General features: G+C 45.2%; 1 protein-coding gene across 1 annotated transcript in view; it reads left to right on the forward strand.

Moving 5' to 3' along the window:
* Positions 1-16,057, forward strand: part of LSS (lanosterol synthase) — a 97,131-nt gene that overhangs the window by 59,661 nt on the left and 21,413 nt on the right. Inside the window, exons 20-21 of the mRNA XM_068234120.1 lie at positions 5,014-5,178; positions 13,531-13,609. Of these exons, the coding sequence (XP_068090221.1) occupies positions 5,014-5,178; positions 13,531-13,609 (244 nt within the window). The remainder of the gene's footprint in view (positions 1-5,013; positions 5,179-13,530; positions 13,610-16,057) is intronic.

Genomic DNA, 16,057 nt, shown 5'->3' on the forward strand with positions numbered 1-16,057 from the left:
GCACAGAGACTGGTAAGCCAACTTTCTATGCACAGCTAAAAATACTATTAAAACAGACTACTGAACTGTTTAGCATGCTAGACATTGTTTAATTATTTTCATGCAGTCTTGTGATTCACACGTCTCTGCCACACTGCACAGCCATGCCGGTGACAACACTTTTCCTGTTTTAGTTTTGCAGTTCCAGTGTCACCTTCCTCCTCACTGGATAGTAAAGCAGTGTGATGTAGCAATCTAGGATGGTCAATTACTTCATGCAGATAATTATGAGTCGATGCAGGATTGTGCAATTTCTGTAAGAAAATGTATATGTAACTTGAAACTAGGCCAATTAAAAGAAGCCTAGGAGGGATACCATATTTTTTGGATAATAAGACACTGCTAATCATAAGAACCCCTAGATTTAAAGGACAGAAACCAGGAAAAAAATATACTTAATCTGGTGTATCCGTGGTGCAGGGGGGTCTTGTAGAGCTAATGCAATATTTTCGCATGAAGTACTTTTTGCATCAGATAGTTGAACAGACATTTGCTTCTTAGCTTTCCACTCAGGAGAATACCGACTTTTAAACCAAAACAATCTTTATTTCTCTGCATGACAATCTGACAGCATGGATGCATATCAAATATAAATATAATATATATATATATATACGCACACACACACATATTGTGCCTTAGACTACAAGCAACAAGAGAACAAACTGTCGAATGGTTCACTTCCCAGAGAAATGCGACTTACTAGAAATTTACTGTCAGAAAGTTGACAGGATATGCCAGTGGTGTAGGGAGAACAGGCTGGTCCTCAACACAGCCAAAACCATTTAGTTGATGGTGGATTTCAGGAAGCATACCCGCACCCCACCACCAATCTACACCAAGGTCGAAAAAGTGGCCAGCGTCTGTCTTCCTGGCGCAACCATCTCCAAAAACCTAAGCTCGAAGGCATACTCTGCCTCGACCCAGAGGAAAGCCTAGCAGAGGTTATTTTTCCTCCACCAATTGAAGAAGTTCGGCATGGTCCAGGAGCTGCTGACGAGCTTCTTCGCCGCCACCACCATTGAGTCCATCCTATGCTCATTCATCCTAGTCTGGTACACTAGCTCCTCTAACAGAGACAGATACAAACTCCAGAGGGTTATTAGATCAGCAGAGAGAATCATCGGAAGACCTCTCCCCTCACTTGACCTCCACAACTCAAGACTATGCTTCAGAGCACTGAAAATTGCCAGCGACCTCTCACACCCCGGTCACCGCTTCTTTAGTCGGCTCCCTTAAGGCCATAGGTTTCGGGCCCTTTCCACCAGAACTTTGAGTAATAGAAACTAATTTTCCCCTCTGCTGTCAACGTCTTGAACTCCCTTAAAGCCATCCCTACCCTAGCGCAAACCCACATCACTTCTTACTCCCCAGCTGTCAGACCAGTTTCCTATGCATCGTAACACCATGTTCGGAACTGTACCTTTGGTCTCCTTTTTGTAGTCCTGTCTAATTATTTAATTATTAATTTGTACTCCTGTTTTTGCTTGTTCTATTATCTTTATTTCCTATTTCAACTCTGAGCAATTGTATATGCCAAACCCAATGCCGGGCACGACTCAGTTGTGCTTGGCGATTAAAATATTTCTGATTTTGAATAGGATCCCCCATTCTCGTGGAACGCTCTACCAGCAATCCTGTTTCGGCCCTCAAGCCTTCAGGACTCCAGCACAGGTGACACCTGTTTCCAGGATGCTGGAATAGTTCCCATTTTATAAACTTCCAGAGCTCCCTCTGTATACCCGCACTTGATTACCCTGGACGGCGATTCCTTGCTTTGCACGGCTCCTCCTGGCTGCTTAGTGCTTCTGCTGCCTCTTGCTCCCCCCTCTGCTGTAATTTCTGCCTGCATGTCCCGTCAACAGAGAGAACAATTACCCATCTCACATGCTGCAGTATCAGTGTGACATTTCCTAATTTAGATCAGGTGTCATACTAATGAAAAAGTGACGCTACAGTAAAAGTTTAAAGAAAACCTGTAACTAAAAAAAGTTCTCCTGGGAGGTACTCACCTCAGGTGGGGAAAGCCTCCGGATCCTATCGAGGCTTCCCCCGTCCTCCTGTGTCCCACGGCGGTCTCGCTGTGCCCCTCCAAACAGCGCGGATGTAAATATTTACCTTCCCGCCTCCAGCGCAAGCGCAGTATTGGCTCTCCGGAGATAGGTGGAAATAGCCAATCGCTCTCGGTCCGCTCTACTGCGCAGGCTATTTCCGCCTATCTCCGTGCTGAGAGCTGCAACAGCACCCCCGCTGGAGCCAGGGAAGGTAAATATATCAAGACTTGTCAGGCTTGTCGAGCCAGGATTGCGGGATGCTTCGGGGGAGCCAGCACTGGTTTGCCTGCAGCTACAGCGGAGGGGGAAGCTTCATTGGGACACTGAGGCTTCCCCTTACCGAGGTGAGTACCCCCCAGGGGATGCTTTTTTTTATTACAGAGTCTCTTTAAGCAAAACAGTTCTGAACAGTTTTACATTTGTGTTGTTAGTATTAGCTACAGGGAATGTATCCTATAGTTCATTGAGTACATTGCAAGAGCTTTGGGATATTAGCTCTGCATATAGGAGGGTGAACACTAAGGGCCCTTTTGCGCTTAATGCGTTACGTTTTTATTCTTTTTTTTTTCCATAGTAGTGCATTGTGAAAAAGCTTCAGTTTTTCCACATGAAGTGTGAACGAGGCCATAGGGAATCATGGGCATTGGACTGCACATCAATTGTTCTTTCAGTTACAAATGACAACACCTGATAAAGTGTAAAAGAACCCACACACCATACATTTTTTTTTTTTAATTCTTTTTTATTTGAATTTTCAAAGACACAGAAAAGAACAAACTCGGATGCGATCTCCAACGCTCGCAGGCGGGAGGGCATCCGTAACACACAAAACATAGCACATTATGGGACAAGCCTGTCCCAACAGAGAGACCAACACCACCCTCACACCCCCCACCCCGATTCACCGCCCCCCACCCACCAAGCCCACACATTAGCCAATGTAATTAACTTGTAGAGCTGATCCATGTGTAAATGTTCAGTTGGATTCCACTTTGTCTGTCCAAGGTTTCCAAACCTTCATGAATTTTTGTGGACAGCCTCTAGCCGTGTAGGCGGCTTTATAAAGTGGTAAAGAGTTATTTATTAAGGTTTTCCACTGTTGGATGGACGGGGGTTCTGTAGCCTTCCAAATGAGAACAATAGCCTTCCGGTAGTAGAAGAGAGTAAGTCCAAGTAGGGTTCTTTGGGCTCTCCAAGGAGCAAGTGAAGTGGTTAGGCCCAAGAGGCACCACGTAGGGTCTGGTTTGACTGGAGTGTGCAAAAAGTGCGTTATGAACTCGCATATACTGGCCCAGATGGGAGCAATTTTAGGGCAGCTCCAAAAGATATGCTCGAAGTCTGCCTGGGAGGCGTCAAAGCGCCAGCAGGCATTACTGTGTGTTGAGTTATATTTGGCCAGTTTAGCTGGTGTTAGGTACGCTCTGTGCAGTATTTTAAACTGGATGAGTCTATCCCTAGTGGCGATTAAATGCTGAAATGGTACTATCCAGGCGTCTTCCCATTCTTCATCATCGATAAGTGGTGCGATAACCATCCAGGGGGGCTTGAAAACTGAGACATGAGGCTCAGTGATGAGTATAATATTCTTGTAAATTGAAGATAGGGGCTTGGTTAAGTCTTTGTTGAGAAGAGTGTCTTCGATTTCAGAAGAGCGAATGCGAGGGGGGGAAGCTCCAAACTGAGCCTGGTATGCATGGCGCAGTTGCAGAAATCTGAAGAAGTGGGAGTTAGGAAGGTGATAGGTATCTTTCAACTGGTCGAAGGTTGCAAGAGATCCGGATGTAACGATGTGAGATAGGAGGCTGACACCTTTGGAGATCCAGATTATAGGATCGGGTATAGTGTAGAAGTTCCTGAGAATAGGATTGTTCCATAGCGGGGTTTTGGGTGAGAGGATTTTGGAGGAAGGAGAGTCTCATGTATGCACCAGGTTCCATGCTTTGATGACTGTTTTCATTGATACGGTTAAAGGATATGGAGCTTGGGGGCCCCGGTACAGGAGTTGGGTTAGTGCTTCATAGGAGCCCAATTGGGCTGCCTCGAGCACTGTAGCTGCATTGGATTCATCAGGGCATAGCCACCAATGTGCAGTTACAAGTATGCTAGCAAGATAGTATTTTTGCAGGTGAGGAAAGGCGAGACCCCCCTCTGTCCACGGCCTCTGAAGCTTTTTAAGGCTGATACATTTTTTAAACATCTTTTCAGTTCAAGAATTGCAATCAATTTTTGTGATTGATTGTAACATTTCAAAAATCTGACCATGTAGCGCACACACATATGTTCAAGTTTTCCCCAATTATAAAAAAATGATTGAAAACTCAGAAAAAAATTGCTTGGGTCTGTACATCAAGTAATTGACAATCTACCACTCACAATGCAATTATAATAAAAATTGATCAGAAAAATCCAACAGTCCCGATCTTCTTTTATCGGATAAAAAAAGGAAATTTAATCAGATTTCTTGAACGAATGAAAAAAAAGCTTTCCATTTTTCAGGACAACCAATTGTAATTAGCAAATTGGTGTAAAATTGGATCTTTTAATTGTATGGTGTGTGGCCACCTTAAGGGTCATTTTACATTTAATCAGTTGCTCTCAGTTATAACTGAAAGGAAACTGAATTTCCAAGTAATGTCCATATTTTCACCACAATATAACGGTATCAGAACAATAAAATGTAATGAAGAAGTTAAGTGTCCTACAAACTGATCCTGGTCTACAGTTTATTTAGGTTTATCGTTTTATATGTGATTGCAGTCTATACAGACCTCCTCAGTATCAGATTTGTCTTGTACTGTAGGTTGCAGATAACATTGCTAAGACTGATAACCATGTACAGTATATAGTCATGTGATTTTTATTTCCCTGTGTCTGAGTGATTTTCTATATCAGATCACTGTCTATCCTCACACTTATCCAGGTCTTCAGAGGTGCAGAAGGCCTGTAGTTTCCTGCTCGATCATCAGATGGAGGATGGGGGTTGGGGAGAAGATTTTGAATCCTGTGAAGAGAGGCGATACGTTCAGAGTGCAAACTCCCAGATCCACAACACATGCTGGGCACTAATGGGACTCATGGCTGTAAGGTAAGTTTATCAATGTAAAGATGTTCACTGTGTAAATAGAGGCCAAAATTCTGAATTAGTTGGATATTTTTTTCAAAAACCTCCCCAAACCTTCTTTTGATGCAGCACAGCCCTTGTTCATGCCTCAGCTCTGGAAGTCACATGAGCTGGATTTTCACTGGTAATGAGACTCTGCTGATGAACTGCTTCAAGAGTCACATAATAGGGATGGTATGAGGGGGCACTTGGCTGACAGCGGAATTTAGCCCATTGAAACTTTCTTAAGAAAAAAAACACAAACTTTATCATCCTCAAAGTGATTAAAGCAGGTTGTAAAGTGGAACTCAGGCACAAAATTAAGGTGGCCATACACTACTCGACTTGGTAGCTGATCGACCTTCCGATTCAATAATTATCGAATAGTATGAAAATCACCACATGCCACCAAGAGCATACCCGGATGGAAATTTGTTGCATGTATCCATCGGACATGCTGCAAGATATCGGCCCGTCTAGCTCGATTTGATGCAAGCCGGTAATGGCGATATCGGGACGAGCGACGCTATTCGCCTTAGTGTATAAATGTGCCCCCCTTGTGTGCATTTACACATTACCTGTCCTGTGTCTCCCACCGCGTGGTGCCCACTTCTTTCTCTTCCATTGGTACCTCACGCTGCCAGCACATGGCGCATGTGTGATATCACATGCTAAAGGCCTGCGGTGCGTAAAGCACAAATTGATGAGTGGGAAGCGGAAGACTGATGGGCACTGCACGGTGGGCGACATACAGTGAAGAACATAAGGAACATTTCGTAAACAAAACTAAGTCACGCTGATTTATTAGCATGAGCAACAGGAGGTTGTTCGCATTATTTAATTTATGTCAACTCCGAAGGCTTTTGTACCAAATATTAACACTGATTTTCTCAGGTGTACAAATACTTATGTGCAGCAGTGCAGTACAAATAAATTCCTGTATATACTCGCGAGCAAGCCGACCCGCATATAAGCCGACCCCCAACTTTTACCTGAAAAACCAGGAAAAAATGATTGAGTGTGGTATATGCCGGGGGTAGGAAATGCTGTCCGTGTGATTTCCCCCCCCAGTGTGTCCCGGGGTAGCTAGTATAGTGCCCAGTATGGGTAGGTAGTGCCCCAGTATAGCTAGTATAGTGCACAGTATAGCTAGTATAGTGCCCAGCGTAGGTAGTATAGTGCTCCCCCCACGTCCGCCGCTGCTATTACCTTAGCTCGGCGCCGCTTCTATTCCCCTGTCCTGCTCGTATAATTCACAGCAGCGCGCCCCACGGCGGCTGCTGTGATGAGGGAGGAAGCCGTAGAGAGCGGCTTCCTGTAGCGGCGATGTGTATCGCCGTTACTATGGGAACCGCTCTCTCTCTACGGCTCCCTCTCATCACAGCAGCCGCCGTGGGGCGCGCTGCTGTGGATTATACAAGCAGGACAGGGGAATAGAAGCGGCGCCGAGCTAAGGTAATAGCGGCGGCCATGGGGGAAGCGGGGGGGCTTCATTTCTGACACATGACTCGCAAGCAAGCCGACCCCCCAACTTTTGACCCACTTTTTGGGGGTCAAAAATTTGGCTTGCTTGCGAGTATATACGGTATTTAAAAATCATATAATGTGATTTCCTGATTATTATTTTTTTTTAAAGGACAATTCTAGTGAGAAGAATATGGAGGCTTTACCATACTTATTTACTTTGTAAACAATAACAGTTGCCTGCCAGCCCTGCTGATCTATTTGTCTGCAGAAGTGTCTGAACAACACCAGAAACAAACATGCAATTGATCTTGTTAGATTTGACATTAATGTCAGAAACGCTTGATCTGTTACATGCTTGTTCAGGGTCTATGGCTAAAAGTTTTAGAGGCAAAGGATCAGAAGGATAGCCAGGCAGTTAGTATTGTTTAAAAGGAAAAAAAAATATTGCAGTGTCAATATCCCTCTCATTACAGGGCTTTTCAAACTGTGGTAAGCGTACCACCAGTGGTACTTTGCTGTTGGCCAGGTGGTACACTCCAAGTTTGGCTGCCACTTAATTGCCTGCCTGCTGCTTGTCCAGGTCCTGTTCTGGCTCCACAAAGTTTGGCTACCCCTTGCTCGCTTCTCACTGTGCTGCCCCTGCAGCATAATTCAAACCTCAGAACAGCAGTGACGAGACATCCAGGTGACTAGTGCACAGTGATAGCGGGTATACAGTACTTCAAATACAGGAAGTGACATCACTGCTTATTTCGTGTAATTGAAGTATAAGTGCTGTCACTGCACCATTCGCCTGGTTATCTCTTCTCTGTGACCGGGTTACTACTGATCTGAGGTCTGAACTATTCCGCAGGGCAGCACAGCAAGGAGTGAGTAAGGGGGAACTGAACTTTGTGGTGAGTCACTGCCCAGCTCTCTCTTCCCCCTTCCTCCTCAGTAGAGGGGATCCAACGCTGCCCCCCCCCCCCCCCCCCGAAGATCTTGTTGACATGAGCGGATGCGAAGTAGCAGCTCTCTGCTTGGGCTCTGGTGGAAACAGCCTAGCCTGGTTGGGTCAGATCTACTGCACAGGCACAGTGGTGGTACTTGACATTTTCAGGCTAAAAAGTGGTAAAATTACTGAAAAGGTTTAAAAGCCCTGCTTTAAAGAGACTCTAAAGCTTCCGAAAATAACCCTTTTTTAGCCAGTCCTGTTAAGCATTAATGGGTTAGCAGAAATGCCACTATCCCGCAGCAAAACGAAGCTTTATTCATCCCGAAATACCGGGGCAAAAATCCACGAGTTACCTGGTCGTGGATTTTGCTGCCTGGGGAGGAAGAACTTTGCGCTGCAGCTCTGCCTCCATTTGTGTCAGTCTCCCGCGGGTCTCTGCCTCTCCCCCGCCCCACTCGGTGAAAGAAGACTGAGACGGGCGGGAGAAGGCGGAGATCCACGGGAGATAGACGTGAATGGAGGCAGAGCTGCAGCTCAAAGCTCTGCCTCCAACAGGAAGGAGCCCCGCAATTTGCCCCGGGCATTTCGGGGTGATTAAGCTTCGTTTTGCCACAAGATAGCAGCATTTCAGCCAACCCATTAATGCTTAACAGGACTGGCTAAAAAAAGGGGCATTTTCGGAGGCTTCAGTCTCTCTTTAAATGCGCTCTCTCATAGGCCTCGATTCATAAAGCATTACCTCATGCGGTAATGCTGAAAACAGCAGACTTTCCCGACCACTTAGCAAAGTGTCAATTCATAAAGGCTGTTACCGCATGAGAAGCGGACATTACCGACCAGGGAGATAAATTACCGACTTGGCTGTAGTTACCGCCAACACATGTCAGTAAATTGTCAGCAAATGTCAATTCATAAAGCCTGCAACAAGCGGTAAGCCTGGCGGTAGTTACCGACACCTCTGGTGAGGTCTTAACAAGTTACCGACAGCTCTGACAGCTCTGATGAATGCAAAGTGCAGAGAGCCGAAGTCTGTTTGAGTAATCAGTGGAGAGAGCCAGAGAGAGCCGTCTGTGTGAGTCATTTCTGCAGGGCAAAGATAGAATTGAGACACTGCTCTACTCTACCGCTCAGTGGGCTGCGGTAATTTACCGACCTCCAAGGGCAGCTGGGAAAATCTTTATGAATTAGCACACAGACCGGGAAAATACCGAGTGCGGTATTTTTCCCGACAAGATTTTTTTATCGCACTGCTTTTTATGAATCAAGGCCATAGTGGGAATGCACCTACAATGTGAATTTCAGACGCCTCCATGACTTCTAAGTGGTAGCTCTTACAAAATGGCAGGGTGTTCAAATACTTATGTTCCTCACTGTAGGGGAGGTAATGTATAAATGCACACATGGGGGCATATTTATACACTAGGGGGCAGCGGCAAACTCGGCAGATTCCCAAGAGATTTCATGCTAAAATTGATTGGAAATCGGCCTGCAGAGTATGGGCAGCCCACAGGTCTCTCTTGCTAATCAGATTCGATCAGAAAGAGATTTGTCTCTTGGTCGAATCTGCCCATCATTGCTAGATGTATGGGCACCTTAACCTTCTTGCCGGTTATCCCGAGCTCAGCTCGGGGTAACCTGCACAGAAGGATTTCTCCGGCCCCGCTGGGCCGATTTTCAATTTATTTATTTTTACTGCACGCAGCCCATGGCGACGGGGGAAGCCCAGCAGGAAATCCCGTTGTGAATGGGATTTCCTGCTTGCAAAGATCGCCGGCGGCGATCGAAGTGGGTAGGGGGATGCCGCTTGTCAGCGGCTATCATGTAGCAAGCCCTGGGCTTGCTACATGATTTAAAAAAAAAAAAAATTTTTTAAAAAGTGCTGCGCCACCCCCTTGCCATCAGAATTGGAACGGCAAAGGGGTTAAAGAACAACTGTAACGAGAGTGATATGGAGGCTGCCATATTTATTTCCTTTTAAACAATATCAGTTGCCTGGCAGCCCTGTTGGACTGTTTGGCTGCAACAGTGTCTGAATAACACCAGAAACAAGCATGCAGCTAATCTTGTCAGTTCTGACAATATTGTCAGAAACCCCTGATCTGCTGCATGCTTGTTCAGGGTATATGGCTAAAAGTATTAGGGGCAGAGGATCAGCAGGATAGCCAGGCAACTGGTATTGTTTAGAAGGAAATAAGTATGGCAACCTCCATATTCCTCTCATTACAGTTGTCCTTTAAGGCTGCATACACACATCCAATTTTTAATTGGACTTTTTTTACCACTTCCATGTAGCATGAGAGTTTACCTACACAATCTGTTCATAGTATTCAAAATATGGTGCCCCTTATAGTACGTGGAGGTGGTAACATTGTTTAGTGATTACCCAATCAGAATTAGATGTATGTACCAGGCTTTACCTACCTGTCTCCCCCCCCCCTCCCTTCTTCCCTCTAGGAGTATGTCTTTATATCCCCCCTATAGTGGCCCTTTTTATTATACTGCCTGCCCTTATCATTCCGACTTTTTTACTGCACCCCAGTAGTGCCCACTTTCTTTCAGTTACAAACACGGAGGATGACCATGCTGGGGTGGTAAGTGACAGCTCTGTTACTCTGACATTGTATGTTCTGCCCTCTTCCTGCTTTACTGTTCTGCACTACCCTCAGAATCCATTGTTCATATGACTGTTGCAACGTGTGACAAGAAAATCATAAGGGAGTGCAGACCAGCAGCACAAGCTGAGGACAGAGCACGCAGGGGCAGAGAAAGCCACTGAGGTAAGTTACATAATACCCAGCATGCACCTCTGCTTGGTCACTTTGTACAATAGTAGACTCCAGGAGGAAAGCCAGAGATAAGACAGCATTGCCAGCTTGTATGTGGCAGCTTCCCAGGCATTCCCCGCAGAAAAAAAGGCAATGAGTGAAGGGAAAGCATGCAGTTTCCACACTTGACATGGATTACTTACTGAAACCCAAGTCTAGAGCAACAACAATGAAAGGTAGGTAAGTATTGGTTGGGATAAGTAGATTGCCAGAAATGTTAGGGTTAGATGTATATAGGAGCATGTTAGAATTGTCAAGTAGGGTCAGAAGGTTAGGCATCAGGGACTTCATTGTCATTGATGAGAAAGTTTAAAGTTAGATGTCAGTAAGCCAAGCAGGTAATTTAGGTGCTGGGGCCACCTGATAAAATACGCGCCACATGTTGGCACCCAGGGGGTAATATAAGAACTGGCAGCGTCCGATTATTATGGTGATAAGGTGGCGCAGATATCAGTGGAGGGAGTTGTTAGCAGCATAGGCCGCACTTCTATCAGTGGACATTGCAGTGCAAGGGGTTGGTTAGGGTTCGGCATCATTAGAGGGATCTTTCAAGTGAGAATAGGGTTAGGTAAGGTGATAGTAAAATATTGGTAAAAATTACAGATATTTTATTATCGGAATTAGCTATTGCCCAATAGTAGGATATCAGTAATTCTACGGATATTCTACTATCCGCTATCCCCAGCACCCAAATTAATACGACTCCTTTTTTTGATGTACACGTCAGGAAGGGGTTTCCATTGGTGGTCAGGGTTAGAAATCATCAAGCGGGTTTCATTGGGCACCTGAGATGAACAGTAGTGCACCATTTACACTTACTCTGGGCTTCCTCCAGCCCAAGGCAGTCCAAGGGCTTCCTTGCCGTCCTCCTGGGCTTCTCCATTGTTTCATGGTCAGCATCTGAAATCTTGCCGGTCGTGGTCTGTTACGATGTGCCTGTGCAGTACTACTGGGGTGCTGCTGTACAGGAGCATAAGCTCCCGGCTACTGGAGCGCGATGGGGGGGGGGGGGGGGTGAGCGCAGCCAGGCCACTCATGCCTGATGGACAACATTTCAGAAGCTGACCATAGGACAATCGAGAAGCCTGAGAGGACTGCATGGGAGTCCTTGGCCTGCATGGGGCTGAAGGAAACTCCAGGTAAGTATAAATGGTGCACTACTGTTCATCTCAGGTGCACTTTAAAGGACAACTGTAGTGAGAGGTATATAAAGGCTGCCATATTTATTCCCCCTTAAGCAATACCAGTTTCCTGGCAGCCCTGCTGATCTATTTGGATGCAGTAGTGTCTGAATAACACCAGAAACAAGCATGCAGCTAAACTTGTAAATTCTGACATTAATGTCGGAAACACCTGATCTGCTGCATGCTTGTCCAAGGTATATGGCTAAAAGTATTAGGGCTCGTTTCCACTATTGCGAATCCGCATGCGTCCAACGCATGCGGATTCGCACATGTAATGCAAGTGGATGGGCCTGTTTCCACTGTAGCGTTGTTGAGGTGCGTTTTTTTTCAGCGGTGAAAAAACGCACAAAAGAGCCGCAGAATTTGCCTGCGAGTGGAATGCATGCGAATCGCCGCTAATGTATTTAATTGGGAATTCGCATGCTGTTTTGGTATGCGAATTTTCATGCAAATTCGCATGAAATCAATTGAAAAGCACACCGGCATTGCCATGGCTAAATTCACATACATCATCATCCATGCGAATTTCCATGCGAATTCGCACAAAAATTCGCATGCACGCGTATGCGAAATTCGCATCCGCATGCGAATTTTGCCGCAGCGATTTCGCAACGCAATAGTGGAAACGAGCCCTGAGAGACAGAGGATCAGCAATACAGCCAGGCACCTGGTATTGCACAAAAGGAAAAAAACATGGCAGTCTCCATAGACTTTCATTGACTTAGCCGCCTCTTGCATTTAAAAAGCTTACCGCAACTTTACTGCAATGTCATAGTGTAAAAGGGCTGTTAAAGTTTTCCATATGATAAGTAGTGGGCATCTTCTTCTACAATATTCTTGTTTCCATGTTCATGTAATGTCATGTTGATATTCAATCACTATTCGGTCCTGTCCAACTCTTTGAGATCCCATGGACAGCATGCAAGGCCCCTCTATCTTCTACTGCCTCTCAAAGCTGTTCCAAGCTCATGTTTATTCTTTCCATGATATTATATAGCCATCTCATTCTCTGCTGCCCCCTCCTCCTTTTGCCCTCAATTTTTCCCAGCTTCTGGATCTACTCCAATAAGTCATGTCTTCTTATTGTGTGTCCAAAGTATTTCAGCTTCATCTTCCGCAATACTCCTTCCAATGAACAGCCAGGGTTAATTTCTTTAACCCTCCTGGCAGTCTATTAGAAACCGCCAGGGGGCAGCGCAGCAGTCTTTTTCAAAAAAAAAAATTCAAATCATGTAGTGAGCCTAGGACTCGCTACATGATAGCCGCTGTGCAGCGGCATCCCCCCGCCCGCTTCGATCGCCTCCGGCAATCTCTGATCAGGAAATCCCGTTCATAGAACGGGATTTCCTGAAGGGCTTACCCCGTCGCCATGGCCATGGCGGCGGGGCGGGATGACAACATCGACGTGACGTCAAAGGGAGTCCCGATCCACCCCTCAGCGCTGCCTGGCACTGATTGGCCAGGCAGCGCATGGGGGGTGGCTGCGCGGTGATCGGCGGCTAATCGGCGGGTGGCGGCGGCGATCGGAATGCACACGCAGCTAGCAAAAAAAATTATACGAATCGGCCCAGCAAGGCCTGAGAAATCCTCCTGTGCGGCATAGCTCAGCTCGGGCTTACCGCCAGGAAGGTTAAAGATGGACTAATTGGATCTTCTTGCAGTCCAAGGGACTCTCAAAAGTCCACAAATTGAAGGCATTGATTCTTCTGCTCTCAGCCTTCCTTATAGGCCAACAATGATAAGCTGATGTTGCAATGATATTGTGTTTGTTTTTTTGCCCAACTTTTGCACTCTCCTCTTTCACCCTCTTCAAGAGGTTTCTTAATTATTTTTCACTTTCTGCCATAACAGTCGTTTCATCTGCATATCTGAAGTTGTTGATATTTCTTCCAGCAACGTACAGTAATGTCAATTTCATGTCATACAGGTTCCCATTAGTTAACATTTTGGAGAGAGGTATCAAATTATTACTGGAGAAGCAGCTCAGCAATGGAGACTGGCCCCAGGTAAGAGCACCAGATACATCCTCTCCTCCGAAACTTTTTAAGCCTATGCAAAGTTAACTGCAAACACCTCTGTAATTAGATTGGAAGCTCACAAGGGCAGGGCTTTCTCTCTTTAGTGTCTTGGAAATGCAGCATGCATTGTTAATCACCAAACAGTCTGTCCCTATGACTTAGGGTCTGTTTCCACATGTGCCCAGCGTGCATCTCTTGAGACACATGTCGGCACTTGTTTCAATGTGAGTACGCATAGCCGAAGCAAAGTTATGATGTTGACAGTCCATTTTTTCCCCCGCATGTGAATTCAAAAGCAGCATATTGATTCCCCATTCAAATTTACATGCAGGGAATTGTGGAAGAATCACACAAGTAGAAACGGACCCTTACTATATTGTCAACAACTTCTACAGTGGGATGCGAAAGTTTCGGCAACCTTGTTAATCGTCATGATTTTCCTGTATAAATCGTTGGTTGTCAGTTAAATACAGTGGCTTGCAAAAGTATTCGGCCCCCTTGAAGTTTTCCTCATTTTGTCACATTACTGCCACAAACCTGCATCAATTTTATTGGAATTCCACGTGAAAGACCAATACAAAGTGGTGTACATGTGAGAAGTGGATCGAAAATCATACATCATTCCAAACATTTTTTACAAATCAATAACTGCAAAGTGGGGTGTGCGTAATTATTCGGCCCCGTGAGTCAACTTTGTAGAACCACCTTTTGCTGCAATTACAGCTGCCAGTCTTTTAGGGTATGTCTCTACCAGCTTTGCACATCTAGAGACTGAAATCCTTGCCCATTCTTCTTTGCAAAACAGCTCCAGCTCAGTCAGATTAGATGGACAGCGTTTGTGAACAGCAGTTTTCAGATCTTGCCACAGATTCTCGATTGGATTTAGATCTGGACTTTGACTGGGCCATTCTAACACATAGATATGTTTTGTTTTAAACCATTCCATTGTTGCCCTGGCTTTATGTTTAGGGTCATTGTCCTGCTGGAAGGTGAACCTCCACCCCAGTCTCAGGTATTTTGCAGTCTCCAAGAGGTTTTCTTCCAAGTTTGCCCTGTATTTGGCTCCATCCATCTTCCCATCAACTCTGACCAGCTTCCCTGTCCCTGCTGAAGAGATGCACCCCCCGAGCATGATGCTGCCATCACCATATTTGACAGTGGGGATGGTGTGTTCAGAGTGATGTGTAGTGTTAGTTTTCTGCCACACATAGCGTTTTCCATTTTGGTCTCATCTGACCAGAGCACCTTCTTCCACTTGTTTGCTGTGTCCCCCACATGGCTTGTGACAAACTGCAAACGGGACTTCTTATGCTTTCTGTTAACAATGCCTTTCTTCTTGCCACTCTTCCATAAAGGCCAACTTTGTACAGTGCATGACTAATAGTTGTCCTATGGACAGAGTCTCCCACCTGAACTGTAGATCTCTGCAGCTCGTCCAGAGTCACCATGGGCCTCTTGACTGCATTTCTGATTAGCGCTCTCCTTGTTCGGCCTGTGAGTTTAGGTGGATGGCCTTGACTTGGTAGGTTTACAGTTGTGCCATACTCCTTCCATTTCTGAATGATCGCTTGAACAGTGCCACGTGGGATGTTCAAGGCTTTGGAAATCTTTTTGTAGCCTAAGCCTGCTTTAAATTTCTCAATAACTTGATCCCTGACCTGTCTTGTGTGTTCTTTGGACTTCACAGTGTTGTTGCTCCCAATATTCTCTTAGACATCCTCTGAGGCCCTCACAGAGTATCTGTATTTGTACTGACATTAGATTACACACAGGTGCACTCTATTTAGTCATTAGTACTTATCAGGCAATGTCTATAGGCAACTGACTGCACTCAGATCAAAGGGGGCCGAATAATTATGCACACACCACTTTGCAGTTATTTATTTGTAAACAATGTTTGGAATCATGTGTGATTTTCGTTCCACTTCTCATGTGTACACCACTTTGTGTTGGTCTTTCATGTGGAATTCCAATAAAATTGATTCATGTTTGTGGCAGTAATATGACAAAATGTGGAAAACTTCAAGGGGGCCGAATACTGTTGCAACCCACTGTATATCATATAGGAGACATACACAGTGATATTTCAGAAGTGAAATTAAGTTTATTGGATTTACAGAAAGCGTGCAATAATTGTTTAAATAAAATTAGGCAGGTGCATAAAGTTGGGCACTGATGTCATTTTATTGATTCCAACACCTTTAGAACTAATTATTGGAACTCAAATTGGCTTGGTAAGCTCAGTGACCCCTGACCTACATACATAGGTGAATCCAATTATGAGAAAGAGTATTTCAGGTGGTCCGTCCAGGAATACAGATAGATACATTCATCTCCTGGCAAAGCAGACTTCCATGTTGCGTTACAGCTGCTTGATTAGACTCCCTCTTGAAGTCTATCAGGTACCTTCTTCCTAACTACGTTACACTAAACTAT

This window comes from Hyperolius riggenbachi, chromosome 1 (genome assembly GCF_040937935.1).
Source record: "Hyperolius riggenbachi isolate aHypRig1 chromosome 1, aHypRig1.pri, whole genome shotgun sequence".
NCBI classification, from domain to species: domain Eukaryota; kingdom Metazoa; phylum Chordata; class Amphibia; order Anura; family Hyperoliidae; genus Hyperolius; species Hyperolius riggenbachi.